The sequence below is a fragment of the Gadus morhua genome, chromosome 10 (genome assembly GCF_902167405.1).
Source record: "Gadus morhua chromosome 10, gadMor3.0, whole genome shotgun sequence".
Taxonomy (NCBI): Eukaryota; Metazoa; Chordata; class Actinopteri; order Gadiformes; family Gadidae; genus Gadus; species Gadus morhua.
The window spans coordinates 7419016-7443724 of record NC_044057.1 but is presented as its reverse complement, the minus strand read 5'-3'; the positions used below and the strand labels follow the sequence as shown (position 1 = coordinate 7443724).

Sequence of the window (24709 nt, the reverse complement as noted above, 5' to 3'; positions counted from 1 at the left end):
GCATGTGACGGGCACCTAGAGGGAGTGCGCCGCAGAGGAACGCCTTCTGTCGGAGGACTGGATGGCTGCTCTGGGTAATGGAAGGATGGTCTCATGTGCTTGTGAGTGAGTGAGTGAGTGAGTGAGTGAGTGAGTGAGTGAGTGAGTGAGTGAGTGAGTGAGTGAGTGAGTGAGTGAGTGAGTGAGTGAGTGAGTTAAAATATATCATTCACCCATTCATACACACATTCACCCACTAGTAGTTCCACTTGTTCGTGATCGTGTTTATGACCCATAGAAGTGTTTATCAAAGACTTGGGTTTTGGGGGCTCAGAACATGCTTTGATGCAGGCTGTGTTGCAGTCTTCCAATGTCGGAGATCTGCTTGCACCTTCATGGGAAGAAACAGAACAACGTGTGCACCGTTCTTCCTTTAAACCTCTGGGCTTGTGGTTAAGTGAGCTGATGATATATTTTTAGGTCGTTGGTTTGATGAAATAATCCGCCCATACATTCGACCAATCAGAATGGCTCTAGTAAATAAGCCCTCCAATACGAGACGTGCCCTTAGTGATGGATCCTCACGTAACTCCCCTGCTTTTTCCCCGTCCAAAGTGGAAAGACATGGCTGTTAAATCCATCGCCACTCAGCAGAACGCTGGCTTTTCTCAGCCAAAATAAGCTGCATCATTGGGTATTTTAAGGCAAAGGGATGAGGTTCTGCTGATATGTTGACTTTAATACCCTGAGCAGCTGGATTACCTATAATTCTCTCCTGAGAAGCGTGGCTTTGTACAGTACACTAACACTTCATTCCGTAATGGCACCATAGAGTCCTTATAATCAGAGTATGCAGTAGTCGCTCCTGCTCGTTTAAAACCCATTTCCCCCTGGGTATCAATCAATCATTTCTGATTCTGATCCAACAACATATCCCAGGACAACTGTTCAAACCTGTGAGAGGTGCTTTGAGCAGAGTAGAGGGTGATACTGGTAGCTATCTGGCTCAGGGCCCAGCTGCATGCTTTTGAATATGAAAATACACGTTTAGCCCATATCCCACTTTACTGTCCGTTCTGCCTCTCCGATCAGACGCTTGGCTAAACTGAATGTGTCCTATAATTATCTATTTTCTACCTTTTTTCTTCTCAAGTGGGGAACATAAATTATTCATCCAACTGTGTTTTTATAGCGCGGCAATGTACAGTTGGCCTCTGTGAAATTATTCATACAGCGGATCTAGTATTAATGGCAATGGTAATCATTGGATTGTGTGCATGCCGCTATGGGCCTGTATTGGGATACATGAGGGATTGGGCCCGCACCAGATCCATACGAAGGCTGAATGTAAGGTTGCCGGTGGAGAGTGAGTGATGGTGGATTAACCCTGACGTAATGGCTCCCTGCTCGGCCTTCCGCTCTTTAATTTGGCCGTTACAGTGAAGGACACACAAACACACACACACACACCCAAACATGAACACACGCAGGCATGCACACAGACAAACATGCACACAAACACGCACACACACACAGACGGACACACACACACACACAGACACATGCAAACACACATACAAACACACACACTGACACAGCGACTGTTGAAAGAAAGAGTTTCAACACTGAGTTGTAAAGTGCAGCTGGTCATGGCATCACATTTTAATCTAGGAATACTTTTGTTTGACCAAAAACAGCCCAGAATTAAATTGAACAGGCTTCAGTGTGTGTGTGTGTGTGTGTGTGTGTGTGTGTGTGTGTGTGTGTGTGTGTGTGTGTGTGTGTGTGTGTGTGTGTGTGTGTGTGTGTGTGTGTGTGTGTGTGTGTGTGTGAATAAGTGGAAGCCTGTGGGAGCCAGGAACATGACCTTACATCCATCAGAAGTTGGTTTCAGGCTGGGACAGGTTGAGTTACACCCAGCTGGCCCACTGGCAGAGCTGTGTGATCAGGGCAGGGTTAGACGTGCAGACATCGCGTTCCTGGTGTGGGATCTTAAAACGTTTAAAACGTGGCTGCCTGCCCATACTGAGACTGCTGTTTCAGGGTTTCTGAATCATGGCTTTTTTTCTTATGCTCAAATGAATTACTAGTTGATTTGTGTCTTGGGGATGTTTGATAATGGGATAATGTTTTCTTTTAATGGAATAATGGTGTTACTATGTTCTACTGAAAAATTTAAGAACGACTTCTAAATTAAGCAGTGTTCAAAAGTGTGTTTAAATGAGATAACCTGAGCAACTGTGTGAATTCAAACAGGCCATTAATAATGGAGTACCCTAGATAGCCCACATGGTGGGTGAGTAGTTCCCGTGGAGCAGCTTGTGGAAACGGGGCTGCTAGGTCAACCGGCCGGCCGGTGGCGACAGCGCAGCCAGCCTCCCCAGGTCCCCGGAGAGGCCCGGGGCCCCGCTCTTGGGCAAAAGGGACCAGCTGGGTTGGAAAGCCCCCCAAGCAAGGACAGACACACTGGGAGAGAGGACGGGAGTAAACAAACGTAACAAACCAGGACAGGAGTGCGGCGGTAGACAGGGTGCAGCCCAGGTCTGCCCCGCCCTCTGAGTCTCTTCTCCTCTTCGTCAATGATCTTCCCCTTGACTCGCTTCATTAGTCCTCTCTGCCTCACTATGGCGTCTCAGTGCATCTGGTAGGCTGATGGTAGCATGACGAGTGGACGTAAATCGAATACTTTAAAGGGAGATTAACGACGAGGGGGTCGGCTATGTGAGCCTCATAAAGCGCAGATTGCCAACAACACGAGTAAAGCAAAGTGATGTCATTACAGTGGCTTGTCCGCAGGTGGGATGGCTTCCACAAAAGACACCACCCCATAATTCACGCAAACAGGTGGGCCGTTGAAATGGCCCATTTGTTGTAATCTTTCATCCAAAAGTTTCTCGGCAGTTTAATTTCCTGGCCCAGGATTTAATTGGGCCGATAACTTGTGGAGTCTAACATTGCACCTGTTCCGACGTGGAGATATGTATTGTCCCTGGTCATAATAGGCTTTCCCTTTCATCCTTTCTATTGGCATCAGAGAGCTTGGCAATCCACTGGGATAATACAGTCAATGCTTTGTAGCTTGCTGGACACAATCTGACCCCCTAATACCCACCGCATTACCAGGAGAATGTTAAGCTCCATATCAGCTATTACATCTCACTTTGTAAAGTTAGAGTTGGATACCACCTCCGTCTTAACGCGGCCTGCCTCCGGCCCAGACAGAGGCAGGCCGAGGGAGTCTGACTCTGCCTCCTATGAGCAGCAGCTTGGGGCGAGGGGGCCACCAGCCTCCCACTGCGATAGTTAACAGCCAGCTGCCCGCATATGTCCCTGCAGAGGCACACGTGTTGCTCCATGATCTCACCTGCTGGCAGCCGGAGCATGTGGACCACGGCCCAGCTCTGTTGTCACACAGACCCACCCCAGGAGCCCTTCTCATGGGTAGAGTACACCGTCGCCACCGCTGAGGTGTCTGTGGTAAGGTGGGGAGTGAGGCGGTTTAAACCCTTCTCAGTATAATATATATACGTTGAATGCACTTGAAGGGAAACTGAACATTGTTGTATTTTTTTGTTCTTCTAAAGCCCTTCACAGCCTTGCTAACATACTATTGGCATTGCTGAATCTAAACAGACCTGAGAACTTTTCTTGGCTAGAATCTCCTCCAATAATTGTAACTGAAATAAAGCTATAGATACATCTTGATGATCTACCTTATCAGTGCATTCTGCCAATAGCCAGCTAGCTATGAACGGTTTAAAATCAACAGCATATTAACATACGTAGACCTACGTACAGCCGGAGGTATCACATACTGAGACATTTGTGTTGTTAGAGTGCCACTAACCCTAGGTTTTTGCATTTGCTTCACAGTATTTGTTTAGAGTTCTCTTTATTTGACAAGAGCAGGTAGTTGATTTGGATAAGGATCGGCTTATGCAACGATGTGAAACATAAGGTAATGCAGTCATGAATGGAAAATAAGTTTGAGTGCCATACCTTTACAGCAATACATTTCAGGCTTTCAGGAAAGGTATTGTTTTAAAGTCATGACAGCAAAAAGCCTTTCAAATACTGTTTACATGATGTTGGTCAATTTTTGGCTTTTGCAGAAAAAATACATTTTTATGGATTTCTCTATTTAAAGTCGGTAGCTAATTGAATGCGTTTTAATGTCAGTTGAGTAGCAACAATCATTCACCTTCACAAAGTCTCTGTTTAATGTGGCAGGACCTGCGAATAGCTACTCTCCAAAGGCTGTCGTGCGGGGCTGCTATTGTTAAACTAACAAGCTATTGATTTGTGTTGGCTCTGGTACTGGGGTTAGCGGTTATTAGGTTTGTTTGTTTGTTTGTGGGTTTACTGTTTGGAGCTCACCAGGCGGTTATTGGAAGTCTTTCAGAACGGCTTTAAGAGGCCTATTAGGTGATGGGAATTAAGTTTGGTGGCTGGCAAGGATGAATGGTCATTAAGTGGTTAGGGTTAGGGTTGGTAACTCTCACCCTTTTTGGTCTTTAGTCCTTATCAGGTTAAATTAATTTCATTAACCATAGATACTCTGTAACTGTTCAACAGTCACATCATTCTTCCCTATAAGTGGAAACAAACTGACATTTATCAACATCACAATGACAATCTGACACGCACAAGAACACAAAACTAGGCTGTAAACAATTGTCATTTCAGCGTGTGGAAACCGGTAGTCCAATCAAAATACAGCCCAGGAAAACAATAGCTCAGGCCTACGTCAGGCCTTTTCTGAAGGAAATACCAGACCTAATGTGTCAGTATAAATAGAAGGCCGGGCCTTTGTAGAGCTGGGCGAGATAGTCGACGGGAACACCCCACCGACCCCTCCCCTCCCTGGGGTCACACACTGCAAGGTCTCGCACCCTGCACCCCTCCCTTCCTATATCTCTTTTTCTTTTGTCTTTTTATTTTCCCTTTTTGTTTTGCGGTTGGTTTCCCACTGTGTGATCTATTTTTGGGGACTCTCTCCCTCTCTCTCTCTCTTCCTTTCCACATATTGCGCACACACACACACACACACAGACACACACAAACACACACACACACACACACACACACATACACACATACACACATACACACACACACACACACACATGCAACCCCCTGCTCTCTTTTCTCGGTCGGTTTTCTCTCTGCCGCAACCTCCTGCTACGGATGAATGCGTGGCATAGTAACACTTTGCGAACACCTTCGTTCTTTATTTATACCCCAGAGCATCTCGTACGCTAGAAGAGGCCCACGGTCCCCACGGGCCAGGAAAACACTCCAGGAAAGTGTAAGCACCTTGACCCAAAGTCAAGGGAGTGGTGCCCGCGGCCAGGTCGCTCTGTGTGCTCAGGCCGCTCATACGGCTGTCTCAGGCCTGAACCAACCTCTCTAGGACTGATGCTCCATGCATGCAGTCCTACAGTGTCTTCTCATGTTGTCAAGTTATTTTATTAGTCAAACGCACAACATAACAGGCAAAGCAGTCCTAGCTGGCAATGAAATGTTTGTATCCAAAGCTCTCCCTAACAATGTAAAAAAAAAAAAAAAAAAAAAATAAGAAGATAAAAAGAGTTAAAAGGTACACTACAATTAAGATCAAAAGAGTATATGTACAATATGTACGTATATGCATAGGTATATGCATAATATATATATATATATTTATTTATATATATATATATATATATATATTTATTTATATATATATATATATATATGCATAAAGTGTCTTAGCAATATATCTGGTAGTGCAGTTGAGTGATCTCTCACGATTCCAAATGATAACTAAATGCTTTTATTCTATATTTTTCCATAAGCTAAAATCCACAGCTACAGTGATCTTAAGTGAGCTAAGCTGTGCTGGTGTGTGGCGCGTGGCTTCCAGTAGTCCCAGGAATGCTGACCTACTGAAATGAGACTGTGTGACGACTGAGGCCTTGTGGATCGAACTGAAACCCGCAGGTTATCAACACCGTAGACCGAGCTGGTCGGGTTCAGGTTCAGGTTCCCCAGGTTCACTGTGGGCTTCGTCCTCCTAGGAAATGAATGATCTCACAGGCAGAAGGGCTGTACTCAAGGCCGGATTAACCATTAGGGCAACTGGGCACTTGCCCAGGGCCCGTGAAATGAAAGGGGCCCTTGACCAGGTTTTTTTTTTTTTTTTTTTTTTTTTTCAAAGTGCAAACATACATCTTCAGACACCACATAACACGACAAAAAAAAAAAAAAAATTCTTTATCTTCCCCCCCCCCCCCCCCCCACCGTCAACAATCGCTCCGGACCCCCCCCCCCCCCCGTCAACAACCTGGCGCAGGGGGGCCCATCAGTACCTATAGTATAGGGGCCCAGGATTTGGTGCTCAATAAGATGAGTACTTCAATAAGTACTCATCAAGCCACCAAGTTCTGATGATAGCGACTTTACGATTGTTTGGCGGCGGCGAGGGGGGGGGGGGGGGGGGGGGCCCTTGAGCCTTGTTGCCCAGGGCACAGAAAATTGTTAATCCGGCCCTGGCTGTACTCATTCATAAACACCTAGTCCCACCATGTGTGGAGGGTTTAAAAGAGTTGTCCACACACACTAGTACGAGGGACGCAGGGATCCCATTTAGGCTTTAAATGAGCTCTGAAATATGCAGGCTTTAAAATATTGAAGCGTCAATTTCAATCAAGCTATTTAACATTTGTCTGCCCCTGGCCCCCTGAACATAACGCAGGGCCACTAACTCACTGCCAGCTGTTTCAGAAACAATGGGGACAAGTTTCCCTCTGTAGTCAGGTTCACTCCCATGACAACTACTGGTCACTCTGGTCCCGGCCGGGGGGAGGGAGGGAGGGAGGGAGGGAGGGAGGGAGGGAGGGGGAGGAGAGAGAGAGAGAGAGAGAGAGAGAGAGAGAGAGAGAGAGAGAGAGAGAGAGAGAGAGAGAGAGAGAGAGAGAGAGAGAGAGAGAGAGAGAGACTAGCTGTCGTGTAATGGGACACAGCTTGGGTTGCAGTATTGACCCTGTCGTTTCGCCCCTCCAACGTGATCGATAAAGGCATTCTTGTAGGATATCGTTATTCGCTGATGCCATGTGAGAAACGGTCAAACCCTGCGGTTCTCGACGCGACAGGGTCTCACCGCGAGGTACCGTTTGACTCCACGTTTACCTCCGATTGGTTTAGCATTCTGAATCTCATCCTCAAACCTCTATTGAAGCTGCATTCAGTTTAAATAATGATAATAAATGAAATTTATATAGCGCTTAATATGGTACTCTAAGACGCTTTACATATTGCCCTATCAAAACTAGTAGTAGTTTAGTTAGCAATGTGTCGTCAATCTTCATCTGGGAGGAAATTGTCTCCCTGTTTCTCCCAGTGTGGGTGTGAGTCTACTGGGTCTGGTGAAACGACCCTCTGTGAGTCACACACACCCAGAGCCCGGCCCAGCGTTTATGGAGCCTAGATTGCTTTTTCATAGGCTTTGGAGAACATTTGCATATTTATAGAAAATTTCAGTAAAAGGTAGGCTGTTAACTTGGCCTGTGATTCACATACATGCAGAAACATAGGAACACACAGGCGCACGCACACACACACACATACACACACACCATGGCACGGTGAAAGTCGCAACAAATTTGAAGCTGAATCAGTGTCAGCTGTCAACACAAGCTAGTTTGTTTACCGCAGTGCAAGACAAAGGGATTAGCTCAATTGTGTAGTGTGTGTGTGTGTGTGTGTGTGTGTGTGTGTGTGTGTGTGTGTGTGTGTGTGTGTGTGTTTTTTCTCAGTATAATCTATTTATTTTATGCCGTTACGCATTCATCACCGCCTCCACGGGAATTGTTATTTTTGACACCAATACAAAGATTACTTCCACGGGATTCTGATTGGATTACACTTCGCATTGCTTACTTGTAAACAAGGTTCATGACCTCTGTTAAAATGGTCACAACATAAACAATACATCTCTTTTATGAATAGCTTCAATTCTGACAACCACTGCATTGGAAGAGGAGACCGCAGGAAGTACCAAAGTAAGGGTGCAAGAAACATGCCAAGTAAATGGAGAACCAGGCAATAATTTGATGTTCCATTTAGATCTTCATGTCATCCATCCTTTTGTACCGCAAGCTCTCTGAGTCCAATACCAGGATAATGGGTCCAGTGGGGCCATGTCTGGCCCTTTATATCTGGCATTGTGGTGTGTGTGTGTGTGTGTGTGTGTGTGTGTGTGTGTGTGTGTGTGTGTGTGTGTGTGTGTGTGTGTGTGTGTGTGTGTGTGTGTGTGTGTGTGTGTGTGCTGTTTCGAGGCTTGTTAGTGGACTCTACCCAATGTGCTTGCTGATTGGACCAGACAACATCAAAATCTAATAGCACCAACTAGAGCACGCGATGGCCTGCACAGCTGTGACTTCTAAATGCAACACATTAGAGGACTGCAGCGGCCCAGATGTGGAGCATGCAGCTGATATTACGAGCTGATGAGGATAATCGGGTGAACATGAGATGGTTTGTGTTATCCCAATTAGAGGAGGGATTCGGTTATTTTCTGTATGAATTGTCAAACCGCCTGCCAGCACACAGCTTGCCTTGTATGTATGTACTTAAATGTAGGCTTGGCCACACACACACACGCACGCACGCACGCACGCACGCACGCACGCACGCACGCACGCACGCACGCACACACACACACACACACACACACACACACACACACACACACACACACACACACACACTAGTAAATGGACACAAACTAATCAGATGTTTATACACTCTGAACAATACTTTGTTTAAGCTTATAGACAGAAAATCCATCTGAATAATAAGAAAAACCCAAAGAATGCTGAGAAGAATTTGACGTGATAGAAATCCAATTTAAATGGAAGCAGACAGAAGAGCATCCACTTCGCACAATGTGACACAAAGTGTGATGAGAGCGAGCACCATCACATGCAGGAAAAACACTGCATCCTCCCTAATTCTTTGCACCATCTTGGATTTTTCTATCATTGGATTGTTCTTCTGTGAGGACAATGTTCCATCGTTGCCTTGATATGCACACAGAGAGGTTGCCAGGTAGCCATCACCTCTCCCAAATGTTATTTTTTTATCAATTATCTCAGGAGCGGAATCCTGTTCCTGGGAACAGGATGTGCAGCTCGCAGTAAAGGGGAATGGCAAAGTCATGACTGTCTATCCTTTTGCTGATATTTTCCCCGCTTTATTAATGCTGCACACACACCTCTGTTCATTAGTGGGTACAAGTAAAAGCCTACATTATTGAATGCTTTCTAAGTAATATGCATGTTTTTGCATTGCATTAACCAGTGGCATTTATATTCTGATGGAGTACTCTTCATCATTCATTGGATTTTCACAGTGCAGTCAATATGATTCATCACAACCAAAACCAGCCTCTATCTCTCCCTCAAATGAACGTTCCACACAATCTTTTTTTTTTTTTATGTGACTAAATCGAATATTGTCCCTGAATACTGGATCTATCTGTTCAGGCTGAGACAACACACTGTGAGCTTTGGACAGCTGCACTAACGCTTGTACTGTAGCACGTTGGCCAGTGAGCTGAGCTAAACAGGAAGCGGAAACTGTCCGCTGGCCTCATTACTGTTTTCCTTCTATGAATAGCATCACATGATGAATCCGACCCGCGTCGAGGGGGGTGGCCGCGGAGGCCCGGCGTGGGAAACAGATCTGGAAATAAAGACGAGGAAGAAGGTGGTGGTGGAGGCTGGAACAGAGAAGTGAAGAGGGAAAGAATGAGTGGGAGTGAAAGCGAACAAGGGAGGGAGTGGGGGCAACATCAAGAAAAAAGAAAAGCTCAGACCAGTCGGACATATGTTGGAAAAAAACAACCATTTCATCCCCCATAGCAACTCCATAACAGACATATGGCCTTTGTCTGGGGATTGGCGCGGAAATGCGACATGACAAGTTTAATTCGCAACCTTATCCCTGTTACATAATTATGTGTTGGGGTTAGTGTTGGGCTCTGGTCAGCTGAAGGGGCCTGGGTTCTGGATGCTACTGTTGGTTTCTAAAACCATGGACAAGTGGAGTCATGAACCTCCTGACGTCTGGCTAGACTCCACGCTGCCTGGGTTTGACATATCGTTGGGGCCCGGGGGCATCTTTAACCTCCCGACTTTAAGTGGTTTGTCCTCTAAAAGTCTCCGTGCCCCGGAGCTCTGGCTGAACACACTCAGCACAATATCCCAGTTATTCTTGGTGGTTGGTTAACATTTGTTTGAGATGATCAGGAAAAAATGCTATGTTATGACCACCAGGGATGTAAAAAAGGAGGTTTCTTTGGTTGGTAATGAAGGCATCCATGTCGAAATGATATATCCTGATGGTTGATTGGGAGTTATTTTAGAGCAGTGTACCGTTGATTAGTACATGGGCCACGCCAGAACGGGTCCAGGTCTATATATTTACTAGCAGGGCTCAAACAAGCTGACCATTCACCGCAGGCATCGTTTTCCCTCGATTTCACTCCACTCCATAAAACCATGAATGAAACCTACTCATTTAAACTTGGCTATTACAGACTGCGAAGGAAAGAGAGAAAAAGAGAGTGGGTGAGAAATATAGTGCGAAAGAAACCAAACACTTCGACGCAGCTTTGCTGCTCTGTATAATTTATTTCCATCCGCCAATTTCAAGTTTCATTTACTTATTTATTTCCTTTGCCTTGGGAACCGATTACCAAATATGCTGGTTGTGTTTAATTAGGCTGTTCAACCGTTTCTTTGTTAGGTCTTTCTGAAGCTATTTGACCCACAGATTGGTGCGTTACAGAACGCCCGCAGCAACAGACTGATGGTGAGCAGAGCGTAGCGGCCAACGTGCGTCTCGCCTCGCTCTACCGCCAGCCAGCCCACTGGGACGAATCAGCCTGTTGAGTACACCGGAACAAAGTGGGCCTTTCGCTTTGACCTCTCGTATAGCTGTCGCTAAGCTACCTGTTAGCCCGCACTCTCTCCTTGCTCACACTTAAGAAGTGCCTGATTACGATTTGCACTCGGCAGCAGCAGCAGTCATGTTCTGAATGACCTCAATCACAACAACTGCTGGCATCGTTCAATAGCAGTTCCTATCCTCTTGGACTTGTGTTGTTGCGGTTGTATTTGTCTTTAGTCTCCGACAACCCAAGGACTGCCAAGGTTGCCGCTGTTCTATTTATCGTCCGCTGGCTCGACTTTTCTAATCCCTTGCTCTTTTTTGTGCGCAGCGATAAGCCCGTGATTGGCAGCCTGTGTGTGTGACTGTGTGTGCATGTGTGTATCTGTCTGTTCACATGGACTCGAGATGTGAATTATGCAATGGTGTTAGTTCTTTTCCTTGGCGAGCGTTGGCCCGCGTGTTCATATGATGTCAGCGCTGCTTAGCGCCGGGCTCCGGCTCCCGCTGCATACAACAGTTTTCTGCTCGGCGCGGGGCGGCTTTGATCAGGCTCCAACATCTGCCTCTGGTTGGGCCTGGGCTGCATACCCCGCATATTGTTGGAATGAATGGCATTCCCAAGCCTGCTGACATGGAAACCCAAGACCGCTTGTTGAGGTTTGACTTCCTGTTGAAAAATGGGATGTTTCCCTTTTATACGTCAATAATAATTCAGCCAGAAGTGCTCGCCATTTCTTTCTGTCACGTCAATACTAGGAGAATGTTCAGAGTTAACCTCAAGGAGGTAAGAAGCTGATGGCAATGTCAAATGCTTCCTCTGCTTAACATACTGAAGCCTCACAGAGTCACGCTGGGACATAGCTGAGTGCGACTGACTTACCTTCCAGAAAGAGTTTTGTGGTGCAGTCCTAGTCTGGTAAGATCTTTAAGCCCGAGAGAGTAGAGGATAGACACAAGCATTATATCAACATAATTATGGGGTGACTCTGGTACAGGTAAGTTTCATGTTCTGTTGATCAGAGACTAAACTGTAACAACACTCTTTTGCTGCATCTGTTGATGATGATTTAATGCAACATAAGTTCACCTCAGGAAATGACCAGAAAAGTAACTTGGTTGGTAAAACTCGGACATGCAAGGAAGAGCCATTTTATTGCCAACACTGGCTAGAGCTAGTTTCTACAAGATCCATCAGCATCTCTCATGGTAACATCTACCACACATGTTCTGGACAATATGTTTGGCTTAATGGCTTGGCTTCAATGGAATACTAATAATCTTCATCCAGGCTTTTTGAAAGTGCCAGAATATTATCTGCTGAACATGACTGGATCTCTCTTCAATTGAGCAGTTTGAGCTGTTGTTGAGCATCTTTGCCATTAGACCACAAACAACCCTTGTTTGCTCATGAGGGACGAGCCTTTGAAGATCAATGGGCACCGGTCGACACGCCCTGTGATGCCTGTTGCCACAGCTTACCTGGAACAAGTTAGCCTCAACAGGTGAAGTTATTCTCCCATTTGAGTCATTTCAGGATTTAGAAGCATTCAGGACTAGGAAGGAAAATGGGCATCTCATGCAAAGCATGATCATTCAACCAGAGAGAGAGAGAGAGAGAGAGAGAGAGAGAGAGAGAGAGAGACAAGATATAGACAAGATATAGACAAGATATAGACAAGATATAGACAAGATATAGACAAGATATAGAACAGATTCAGACTGGTCCAGTCCCTCGGTGGAAACAAAAATATTCGTGTCCCAGGTTTGTTTACTTGCTTGTGGTTTGGGTCAGGCAGTGGTTGGCATGTGACTCTCATTCTGACGGACTCAGGCAGACACAGACTTTCCACACCGTCATCAGGTTTCGGCCGTGTAACGGCCATAAATACAATCCAGGGGGGGAGAGATTGTGTGTTTTTTACAAGCAGATTGTACCCATTGTTTGAGCAAGGCTGGTCATTGTGCCAGAAAGGCTATTCTCTGCCACTGACGCACAATTTAACTGCAAACGCTGATAACCTTGTCTGTGTGTACGTGTGTGTGTGTGTACACTACACCCAAATACAAGACCAAACACTCTGTCTCTCCTGTTTACATTAACAAACCAATTAGCCCACGTTCCTGGTTTGGTTGGTTCCTGATAATGGAACAAACCAAATTAAGTCCATATTGATAACAGCTTTAATACACATAGATTTCGTTTAATGATTGAAAGCTTCCGCTTGCTGAGAGGGAGCAGTCAGTGCTGCCTGGGCTGTTTCTCGTCAGGGCTGAGGACGTTAAAGAAGTCTGCATGTGGATACCTGTATCTGACAGCTGCCCAGGCCCATTACCGTCTCCCTGAGATCCCGGCTTCCTGTGAAGAGGAGCATTCCTCACATCCTCCAGCTGGCGGGCCTGTGTGTTTGCGCTGATACTCGTTAAATAAAGTCTGATACTTTGATCTCTAGCTTTGCGTCAACCCAAACAGTATTGTTAGCTTGTTTGTGTCTTGCATTTGCGTGCTGAATGCGTCCAGGTGAACACATCGCAGTGCGAGGCGTCTCTCTGTGCCCACACTGTGGGCGTGCTGACAGCCACCGTCGCCTCCTCAAGCCAAGGACTTGAATTGCAATGATTTGAATAATTTCTCAGGCTATTTCTTGATCGTATTTCACCAAAGCCCCAGTCCTAGAGGAGCAGTTGGTTCGCTAATCAACCACAAAATATAACCGCCATCGCCTCTGAGCACAAAACTTGTTTGTGTCTGTGTGTGTTGTGTCTGTGTATGCTGTTTGTGTGTTTGTGTGCGTTAATATTTGTATAAGCTTGCTGAGGTACTGTTGAGGTTTTCTTTTTAATGCATGTCTGTTTTTGCTGTGTGTGAGCTGTTTTCCGAGCCAGGGGGGGACACTTCACCTGAACCAAAGTGACAGCTAAGAAGACTAGACAGTAAAGGAGTCTGTTTCTTTATGCGTGTAAATATGGCCTTTTATGTACTTTGTGTACATTGTGTGTATGTTTGCGTGTGTGCGCTTGCAGATACTTGTGGTTACCTCTGTAACCTGTGTTGTCAAAACAGGAGTGTATTTTTTTCCGGATGATGTCACTCCCATCATGGCGAGCTACATATTAGTCTTTACTGTAACGATGTATTTGTTAAGCGGCTCCTTCTATCTGTATCGACTCGAGGGGAAGGCAGACGTGTCATTAAATAGGAACCGTCACGCTCGGCTACTTTCTAATATGAGGGCACAGCTTCATACGTGTGTTCTGAAAATGTTGTGGTCCGCAACATCCACTCTTGTTCCAAGGTAAAAAAAAGGCGGAAATCATTTATTAACTCCAATGTCGGAACAATGATGTCAATAGACCGACCTTTCTGTGTTTTTATCGCGGAATAGACACCGCTTCCCCTTTAAGAGCGAGTAGCGGCATCAGGCATCTTGTTTGTCGAACATCAAACCAAGAGCCTTCGTGTTCAAATGAGTCACAAACAACGACCCGCTGTCCTGCCACACTCTGACACCGCTGGGTGTGTGTTGATGCTGCGTGACACTGTGTGCGCTAATTACCGCAACACAACACACTGTATTAACCCGGGCTGTGACAGACAAGCACAAACGTCTGCTCTGTCCGGTGCGGGGCCCGCGCAGTGAGGGGTCAGGGCCGAGGGCCCAGTCAGAGGCCCCTCAGACCTGACCTTTGTAGAGCCCAGACTCAGCGGTTCTCGATGCGGTCAGACCTAACCTTTTAGGCATTTAGCTGTTCATTTCTGCAGAGCTGCTGCTGTCTTCGCCTGCAAGCAACACTTGTTTGTCTCTTGTTCTGACTTGTTTAAGGGTTCTCCAGTTAAAGCATTCATTATTATATAGGCATTTATTATGATCTATTTATATCATGATACTTTCTGTGTTATATTTAAAGATCACAATCATTTATATAGATTTAGGTGTAGAATCCAACTGAGGCTATTTACATTGTATATAGTAATTTAACAATTATCTGAGACTTTCGGTCCGTCCCTCTGTCGACCTGTCTCTCTGTCTGTTTGTCTCTCTGTCCCTCTGTCTCTCTATCTGTCTATCTCTCTCTGTCTGTCTGTCCGTCTGTCTGTCTGTCCAGCCTTTGGTTTTCTCGACAACGTACATCCGATGGCCTTCACACTTGGCGGGTGTACTGCGAGGAGCCGAGGGCCGCAGGGCAGAGTGTGAAGTAGTTCAGATGAGCGGTTCTCCAGAAAGCTGCAGGCAGTGGTGCTGGAGGCCAAGCAGTCGGCACGATTTAAACATTCCCGTTTTAGTCAGATTAAAATGTAATTCAATAATCCACAGTTCATCTTAATATAATGAACAGCACACCATTATGTATTGCAATTTGAATCGCAAATTAATTATATTGTATCATATCCCATTTGTGGTAATGCAATTTTAAGGATCATTTGGAATTACCTCCAGACAGTGAGGCAGTTTGCATCATAATCTGTGCTCTCAGGCCGATGTGAGCTGAAAAGGTCAGATGTTGAACTCAGGAAGACCCCTGCTCCTCAGCTGGGTACTGATGGGTGCCACAGTGTTATGGGTAGACTCCATGTGATCTGATGAGCGGGTGATCTTTCCTGATCTTATTACCAGCCGACCGTACTGAATATGGGCCTTGTTTCCTCCGTGTGACACCATCGTGTCCCAACTGTGATAGTCATACGGCTAGCACTTTAGTTCCTTCTCTCTCTCTCTGTCTCTGTCTCTGTCTCTGTCTCTCTCTCTCTCTCTCTCTCTCTCTCTCTCTCTCTGTCTCTCTCTCTCTCTCTCTCTCTCTCTCTCTCTCTCTCTCTCTCTCTCATACCCTCTCTCTCTTTTTTTCAGGTGAGTCATTTCATACTTCCTGATTTTATCTATTGATTTTCCAACAAATTGTTTTGCTTATCTTAGATTATTATTTAGAGGTCTGAGTGACAAATGGTGGGGTGGTGGATGAGTTATTAATAGAGTCGTTATCGTCTGTATATATTATACCTCAGCAATAATCGCGAGCGACATCTGATAAGAACAGCGGCCGAGGTGAATGTCGCTGAAGGGCGTCGGGCTCCCTGTAAAAGAGTGAAAGAGGGACGAAGCTGAAGTTGGCATCCGATTCGGAGCATCCGATTCGTCAGTTAAGGAAAAGTTAAGGGATTCTTAACGAGCGGCATGGAGTAGGGCCCGACCGATATGGTTTTTTCAGGGCCGATACCGATACCGATATTTATGAAAATGGGAGGCCGATAACCGATATGTGCAACCGATAAATAGAAGAAAAAAATTCTCAAATAAATTAAAAATGGCACACACTGACTCGAACTTCCATTAAGTGTTTTTAATAGTAAACATTTTAAGTACAGGGAGCTGCCAGCAGCATTTGTAAAATAAAGCCGAACTTAACTTAGAATAACTTAACATAGAATAATAGCATAAGCAGTTGCAATCTAATACAGACATATTTAGAAAATAAATATTTGATACAAACTAAATCTATTTTCAGACATTGTAAAAAAACAAACATAATAATTGTACATATAAATTGTGAATAATTTATAGTATGTCTCTATATAAAAATAGTCAAAATCATATAGATAAGCCTGTATATTTCTGTAAATATACGGCACTAGTAGTTTACTTAAAGTAAAAAAAAAAAATGCAAACTACAGCACGTATAACCACCTCCTGATTCAAGAGTTTATTTTACGTCTGGTGGCTGTGCTGGGCTGCTTGTCTGCCTCTGGGTGGCGAGGTGAAACGAAAGCATTTAGGTATAATGTTTTCATGTCACAAATAAAGGCGAATTACAAAGAAGTATTTGGATCATTGTATCTAGCGCACATCAAATGCCAGCACTTTGAGATCACACCAGGCGTGATTAAATGGTCAAAGGGCCTGGGAACGCACAATAAAGAAACTAATAGACTGAACGTACAATGTGCCTTTAGGGCCTGAGTCGCGTAGCGTAGTGTTCATGAAGTTGTTTACCTAACACCAAGTTAGTTAGCGCAAGCCAAAATTAGCTACCAGAGATGCTGTCGTATCTCTGTAGCTACTTGCTGCTAGCTACTGCTAGCCTGTCTGTCTACCCGTAACAAGATGTTACACCAGTTTGAAACGCAGCGACTGACCAAAACTTAATTCTATTTAACTTAATTTGAGGGACATTGCGACCAATCACCGTTGGTTCTACCGTGCTGGGTAACTTGTTAGGGAACAAGGCTCTCACCAGAGCCGTAAATGGGAATGTATACAAGGCTCTGGCTGCAGATACTCGACCCTATATGCTGGCTCTTACTCAGGCAGGCTATAAAGTAGCTAACAGGCTATAAAGTAGCTAACAGGCTATCAAGTAGCTAGCAGGCTCTAAATGGTTCGTCTCGGGAACAAACACAAACACGTTTTATTTGGTCTTCATTGACCATGGCTTTCAGTCCACCTTTCGTGTAGAACTAAAGACACGTTCACGTTTCCATGTGGGGTTTTAACAATAACTGTAGTAGGACTATACACCATGTTGAGACTGCTCTATGTACAACCTTTTCAGTGAGGAGTATTCGCTGTCATTCTGGTTGTCCTTGCGTGAGCTAAGGTTTGTGTCGTTATTACACAGATCAAATGGATCGGTTTCACAAATTAATAAACACCTTGTGGTGCCGTGCTTCTGCAACGTTGGTGTGTTTGTGACATATTGCAGGGGATATTGCTTCGTATATGCTTACCTCGAAGGAAATGTGTTTTCTCTGCTTTAAGTTGTATTCGCAGCACCGTCCTTAGCCCCACTTGGCCGTCTAGAAACCGCTCACGAGTCACAGGGAGCGTGAAGGCACCCCGCCCCGCTTGCAGCCTTGCGTGTTGATTGGTTGTATTCCGTGTGCCAAACAAATCAGATGCTTTGACGGGCGGGGCAACTTGGCAAGGCTCATAAATTCCAAGTGGCAAGAGCGGAAGGCGCGTTCAGAACGAAACGGCTGCAAAATTGGTTGTGAAAATTATATGAACTTATCGGTGGGAATTTATGGAAAGTATGGCCGATACCGATATCCCCAAAATGTTAAATATCGGCCCGATATATCGGTGCGGCCGATAATCGGTCGGGCCCTAGCATGGAGCGACTGATTCTTCGTTGTTTAATTTCTTCAGTCGCTGTAAAGCCGCTTTAATTGGTCTAGAGATTATCTAAGAGAGTCTAAACAGTCTTTAAAAAACAGTTTACAATTTAGGTAACCTTTATTTGATTAATTTAAACACCAAAAAGGGGAGATTTCCCTGCTTTTTTTGCATCTGGACCATCTTAGAACTGGTCCGAATTGAAAACCACTACACCTAGACTCTTCAAATCTGGACTAGATTATCACAGTGAGGCTATACATTATATACACAAATCTGAAACTAGGTTTTATATAATGTATAGCCTCACTGTGATAATCTAGTCCAGATTTGAAGAGTGTAGGTGTAGTGGTTTTCAATCAGGACCAGTTCTAATGTGGCCTGGACCACAAAAAAGCGTTGAAATGTGTCTTTACTGCATTTTCACAAATAGGCAAAAGGTTTCACAAATCTGAAACGATGTTTTATATGATGTATAGCCTCACTGTGATAATCTAGTCCAGATTTGAAGAGTCTAGGTGTAGTGGTTTTCAATCAGGTTCTAAGATGTCCAGATGCAAAAAAAGCAGGGAAATCTCCCATTTTTGGTATTTAAACAAATCAAATAAAGGTTATATCAATTGTAAACTGTGTTTTAAAGACTGTTTAGACTCTCTTAGATAATCTAGACCAATTAAAGCGGCTTTACCGCGACTGAAGAAGTTAAACAACGAAGAATCAGTCGCTCCATGCCGCTCGTTAAGAATCCCTTAACCTTTTCCTTAACTGCCGAATCGGATGCTGCGAATCGGATGCCAGCTTCAGCGTCGTTAAAGAGTGTGCACGGGAGGGTGAGAGACGTCGTTTAAGAAAGTAAAAAAGACAGAGCACTCTTTTTGTTGGTTTATACTCACTTACTGCATACTTTAGTTCTTGTCTAATAGTTACTTAGTCTATTTCTGCAATAACTACCCTTATAGCTGTGTTTCCTCTGCTATTGTTAACTTTACCGGCTGTTGCTTCGGGAGACAACTTGCTGTTTATCCAGCGGTGTCCTGTAATTAACATCATCAACACTGTCCCTGATTGGACGGTCAGGTCCTCAACTACAACACAGTCCCTGATTGGCCCAGAATCCATTGCTATTTCAGGACATCGTGTCGGGGAGGCTGCTAGAGATCCAGACTGATGAGGTCATGTGATCAGTCAGGTCTCCAGGTGTAAACCCACCTCCAAATACTCACACACACACATACGTATACACACACCGACACAAACACACACACACACACGCGCACGCGCGCGCGCGCGCGCAGACCTATGCCCAGGTTCACTGATCAACATAATCTTGCCCTTGCTTTGTACCAGCGTCTGCCTGATCGGCTCAGGCAGCCTTGTTTTGCTCCCTTCTGTGATGCGTCATGAGCGGAGCTTCTGAGAGGACGTGCTCTGGGAGGACCAGCCACCCCTCCCTATCACCAGGCCCCCTCCCTCTCACTAGTCCCTAGCGTCTGCCTGAACCTCGGCGGGCTTTGAACGCTCAGCACTAGCCGGTGGCGGCACAAGGCAGAAGGCAGCTGCCTCGGACGGCTCTGCATGCTGCCCAGCTCTGATCTCATGAATGGATACATCCATTCATGCTCAGAATACAACAGTAGAGCGGGTTACTAATCTGACCGCCGAGGCTGCGATACAAAGAGAGGGAACTTGTTTTTCTTGACTTCTAAGTGAAGGGGATGGAGGTGGCTGGAATGACAAAACCTTGTGACTATTGTTGTTTTATGTGATATTATCTTGTCCATTGAGCCAGGACTATAGATAGGAATTTCGGTTATGATCTGAATATGTGACAACATCATTGTTTCTAATCCCTCCTGCCTTGATTCAGTGTTCCTAGCGTTAAAGAGCTGTATCCCTTCATAGTTTATCGTTAGCACGGACAGCCTGGGGTCACTCGGTTTGTTCGGCGCGGCAAGATATGTTTCTTCTCGGGGATGAAAACAGAAATAACCAGGCCTCAGCTGGCCGTCACAAACAGCCTCTGGGTTATTGGTCATTTCCCGAGCCATTGGTTTTAAGGCCAGGCCAGAGGGCAGGGGTGGCAGCTCGATAAATAAATATATATATATAAACCCCTGGAGAAGGCGGAGCAGGTCGATGAACCCCATTGATCCCTGTAAGAACTGAGCTGGCAGAGCTCAGCCCCAGAGTAACGTATCAATTAGCATTAGCATCAGGACACCCCTTTGATGAAGTTTCTCTCAATTCAAGATATCCACACTTATGTAAATGGGTCAAAAAGGCTTCTTAGAATTTATGAAGTGGTTGAAAGAAACAGTGTGTGTACCGAGGGTAGAGATGATGAGTTGGAGGCGGAGGGCGACGGCAGGCAGTGGTAACACCGACGAGGAACAAGGGAGATGAACTCAGTCTAAACCCTCAGAAACAAACCTTAACCTGGATCTCTAGTGTCCCGACTGTCATCAGACCGTCAATGAGGAGGGCAATAGTACTGTATATTTCATAACCAATCAGCACTGTGCATATTCATGAGAAGTCTTTGAGGTTACAATCAGTGTTGTGTTCTCGATGAAGGCTTGTCTCCCTTCATCTCAGTTGTCTTCATCCATCATTTACCTCCCTTTGTCATGAATGCTTGCTGTATGAGCATGGATTTTGTTGAGATACAGGGCTCAAGCCACACATCATACAGGCTGGGAAACCCCTGAGGCTGCAAGGATAATTTATATTTGTGTGTTTGTGTGTGCGTATGCGTGTGCGTGTGTGTGTGTGTGTGCGTGTGTGTGTGTAGGTGATTAGTGTCATCCTCTCTGGGTTTGTGACAGGCCCAGTGTCCGTTACCTGAAGCCTGCGTCTCGTGACCGATTAAAGTTAATGAATGAGGAGTCCGGCGAGTAAACAGAAACCAGCCGAATGCTTCCTGTCCTATTTAATCCTGGTGCTCTTCAATTAGCGGCTAATGGTCTGATTGCTATTTCCTCTCCTGTGCCTCCCTCCCCACTTTCACCTCCCCCGTATGCAGGTGAGTGTCCGGCCTCTGCGGGATTGGATGTCGCCCCTGGGTCGGTCCGACTGAAGATGGAAACACTGGAGTCTGAGCTGACCTGCCCGATCTGCCTAGAGTTGTTTGAGGACCCCCTGCTGCTGCCCTGCGCCCACAGCCTGTGCTTCAACTGCGCCCACCGCATCCTGGTGTCCCACTGCTCCACCAGCAAGCCCCTGGAGTCCATCTCGGCCTTCCAGTGCCCCACCTGTCGCTACGTCATCACCCTGAACCACCGCGGGCTGGAGGGCCTCAAGCGCAATGTGACGCTGCAGAACATTATCGACCGCTTCCAGAAGGCCTCGCTCAGCGGGCCCAGCTCCCCCAGCGAGAGTCGCCGTCTGCAGCAGCCGCAGCGGCCGTTCAGCGGCATCATTAGCGGCACCATCAGCTCCGTCGGAGGCGGAGGAGGGGGGGGCGGGGGCGGCGGGGGCGGAGGGGGGAGCAGCGGCGGCGGCAGCAGCAGCTCCCGCGGCAGCCCGGCGTCCTCCGGCCACTCCCACTCCCACGGCCACGCCATCAACCACACCCTCAACGCCAACAACCACCACCACAGCCCCGCCCAGCCGCCGCCGCCCCAGCTGCCGCCGCCCAGCGGCCAGCAGCTGCACCACACCGCCACCGCCATGGAGCCGGCGGTGCCGCGCGTCAGCTGCCAGTTCTGCGAGCAGGACCCGCCGCGCGAGGCGGTGAAGACGTGCGTGACGTGCGAGGTGTCGTACTGCGACCGCTGCCTGCGCGCCACGCACCCCAACAAGAAGCCCTTCACCAGCCACCGCCTGGTGGAGCCCGTGCCCGACACCCACCTGCGCGGCCTCACCTGCCTGGAGCACGAGAAGGAGAAGGTGAACATGTACTGCCTGGTGGACGACCAGCTCATCTGCGCCCTCTGCAAGCTGGTGGGCCGGCACCGGGACCACCAGGTCACCTCTATCACCGAGCGCTTCGACAAGCTCAAGGTCAGCCGCCGTCCCTTCTTTGTTTTGGTTTTCTTTCTGGTTTACCTATGTTAAGCAGACCTATGTTGATCTGTCTGCGTTTTTAAAGCCCGAGGTGAGGCCAACAGCGGGCAGGGGTCGCCCCGGAGGTAGGATAGAAACGTGGAGGAGGAGCGCTTCCTTCGAAGCCTCATGGAATCATGTCTGCAACATTACCCTTTCTTTTTGTGTTTAGTTTGTTGTCACTGGCAAAATGTTATTTTCCCTGTTTGCTATTTGTCAGACATGATAAAGCTCTTCTTTAATCCATCCATCCACGATCAACTCTGTGCAAATGTTATTCACTTCACTTTTGTTGACTGAGCTTTCGGAAAGCAGTGGCTCCCACACAGCGCAAGCCTGCCAGTCTTTGTTCAGCTCTCTGACAGCAACGCACAGCCAAGAGAGGGAGAGGGAGGGAGAGAGAGAGAGAGAGAGAGATCACAGTGCTTACAGTGTGTGGGTAGCAGGCAGAGAGAGAGAGGGTTAGAAAGGAGAGTGGGGGGGGGCAGAGAGGGAGAGAGAGAGTCAGGGAGAGGGTGACCAATAGAGAGAGCCCGTCATTATAATAGTAGATGAGGTGGCATTCCTAGAGCTTCAAACCCGCTCAAAAGAAATGCACTGCTGATTCAGGCCAAAAAACAACAGAGAGAGAGAGAGAGAGAGAGAGAGAGAGAGAGAGAGAGAGAGAGAGAGAGAGAGAGAGAGAGAGAGAGAGAGAGAAAGAGAGAGAGAGAGAGAGAGAGAGAGAGAGAGAGATATTCCACACACAGTAGAGTACCTAAGAGGAGCTAGCTAACATTTGCTGGACTAAAAGCTGTCATTATTCACTAAAGCGTGTGATGACAACATACCGTGTGGGTACAGTTGTGTGTGTGCTTCTGAGTTCTGGGCCCCCCACTGTTAGCTAACAAAAGCCGAGCTGAATGCTTCGTGTGGCGATGTGGTCATCCTTTCTAAATGCATTTAAACTATTTGTTAGAATAAGTCTAAAGGAATGGACGACGTCCGCAGTCCTGGTTGAGTATTGAGGTTTTACTCAGAAGATTAAGTTAACCCATTAAATATAACCTAGATACCTTCTCAGTGCTGCCTCATCACCAAAGTTTAGTATACGCTGTGTTCGATATCAGCGTGTTTCTTAGCTGTTCGTATAGACACTGTGTTGTGTATTTTCGTTGTAGTAGTAATTCTTGAAGGGAAAATCAAGACAGCTTGACAGGTTGGATCAGAGGGTCGAATAGATGGTTTATTACAGGATGTCATACAGTAAGGTAAAGACTTAGGTAGAATAGTCTTAGTATAGCTTTGTTTGGCTGTTGATGCCTCTTCTCTCTGAACCAAAGGTTCAGGGTGAGTTTTATACTAAATAAAGCCTCAATCAAAAAATAACAGATGCAGATTCTCTTTTGTGCGATACAAAGGCATTTAAGGCACGAAACGACAAAAAACACGCAACAACCAAAGAGATGACTCACTTCCTGTCCCCATGCTTTGTGGCTGTGAGCACGGCCTGGCCTCGACTTCACACAACGCCCGACAGGAGCAAGCAAGCCGCCTGAGCAGGTGCTGGTGGGTTTGCATCCCAATAGTTTCTCCTGAGAGGAGGGTAGCGTGCACCCCTGGGCTCGGCTGGTCCAACAGACGTCCCAGGATGTCGCTTAGAGTCTTTGTTTCGTTGTTTTGTCTTTGCTTTTGGTTACAAAGTAAAGTTGTGGTTTCACCATTAGGGTTTCATATTATTACAATTTGATGGCACATAAAGCACAGGAGGGAGTAGGGGTTTGGGGAGGGGTGAGAACAAAATGGAGGCAGTGCCTGAAAACTGAGGCTCCAATTTTCTGTATCGGATATGTAATATGTTCATAGAGACTCATGTGGCTTCCCACTGGCTTTCATTTGAAAATCCAAGTCAGCTCTGCTGGCATGATCTGCCAACTTGCTTACACTCACACACACTCTTGCACACACTCATACACACATACTCTTACACACACACACACACTCACACACACACGTACACACAAAATCGTACACAAACACCAGTCAAACACAAACATACAGAACCACATTCTCACTCACACAGACACACACACAACCCACCCTCAACCTGCTTCAGTCCCAGCATGCCGTGACCAGGTCCACAGAATGAGTGTGTTGTACATTGCTATAGCCTGATGAAGCGGATGCAGAGCAGTGTACCGGATGGGTAGAGGGGTGGAGGGGGTCAGTGGTGGAGGGGTGGAGGGGGACAGTGGTGGAGGGTGAAGGGGTAGAGGGGTGGAGGGGTGAGGGGTAGAGGGGTGGAGGGGTAGAGGGGTAGAGGGGTGGAGGGGGAGAGGGGTGGAGGGGGACAGTGGTGGAGGGGTGGAGGGGTAGAGGGGTGGAGGGGTAGAGGGGTAGAGGGGTGGAGGGGGAGTGGGGTGGCGGGGTAGAGGGACGGAGGGGGACAGGGGTGGAGGGGTGGAGAGGCAGAGGGGTAGAGGGGTGAGGGGTAAGGGGTAAGGGGTAGAGGGGTGGAGGGGGACAGGGGTAGAGGGGTGAGGGGTAGAGGGGTGAGGGGTAGAGGGGTAAGGGGTGAGGGGTAGAGGGGTGGAGAGGGACAGGGGTAGAGGGGTAAGGGGTGAGGGGTAGAGGGGTGGAGAGGGACAGGGGTAGAGGGGTAG

At 46.7% G+C, this 24709-nt stretch overlaps 1 protein-coding gene across 4 annotated transcripts in view; it reads left to right on the top strand.

Moving 5' to 3' along the window:
* The window catches only part of mid2 (midline 2), a 104618-nt gene that overhangs the window by 3258 nt on the left and 76651 nt on the right, over window positions 1–24709 (top strand). For all 4 annotated transcript variants that reach the window (XM_030368321.1, XM_030368322.1, XM_030368324.1 and 1 more), the window contains exon 2: window positions 21046–22025. In XM_030368321.1, coding sequence (XP_030224181.1) covers window positions 21102–22025 — 924 coding nt within the window. In that variant the 5' untranslated portion in view covers window positions 21046–21101. The remainder of the gene's footprint in view (window positions 1–21045; window positions 22026–24709) is intronic.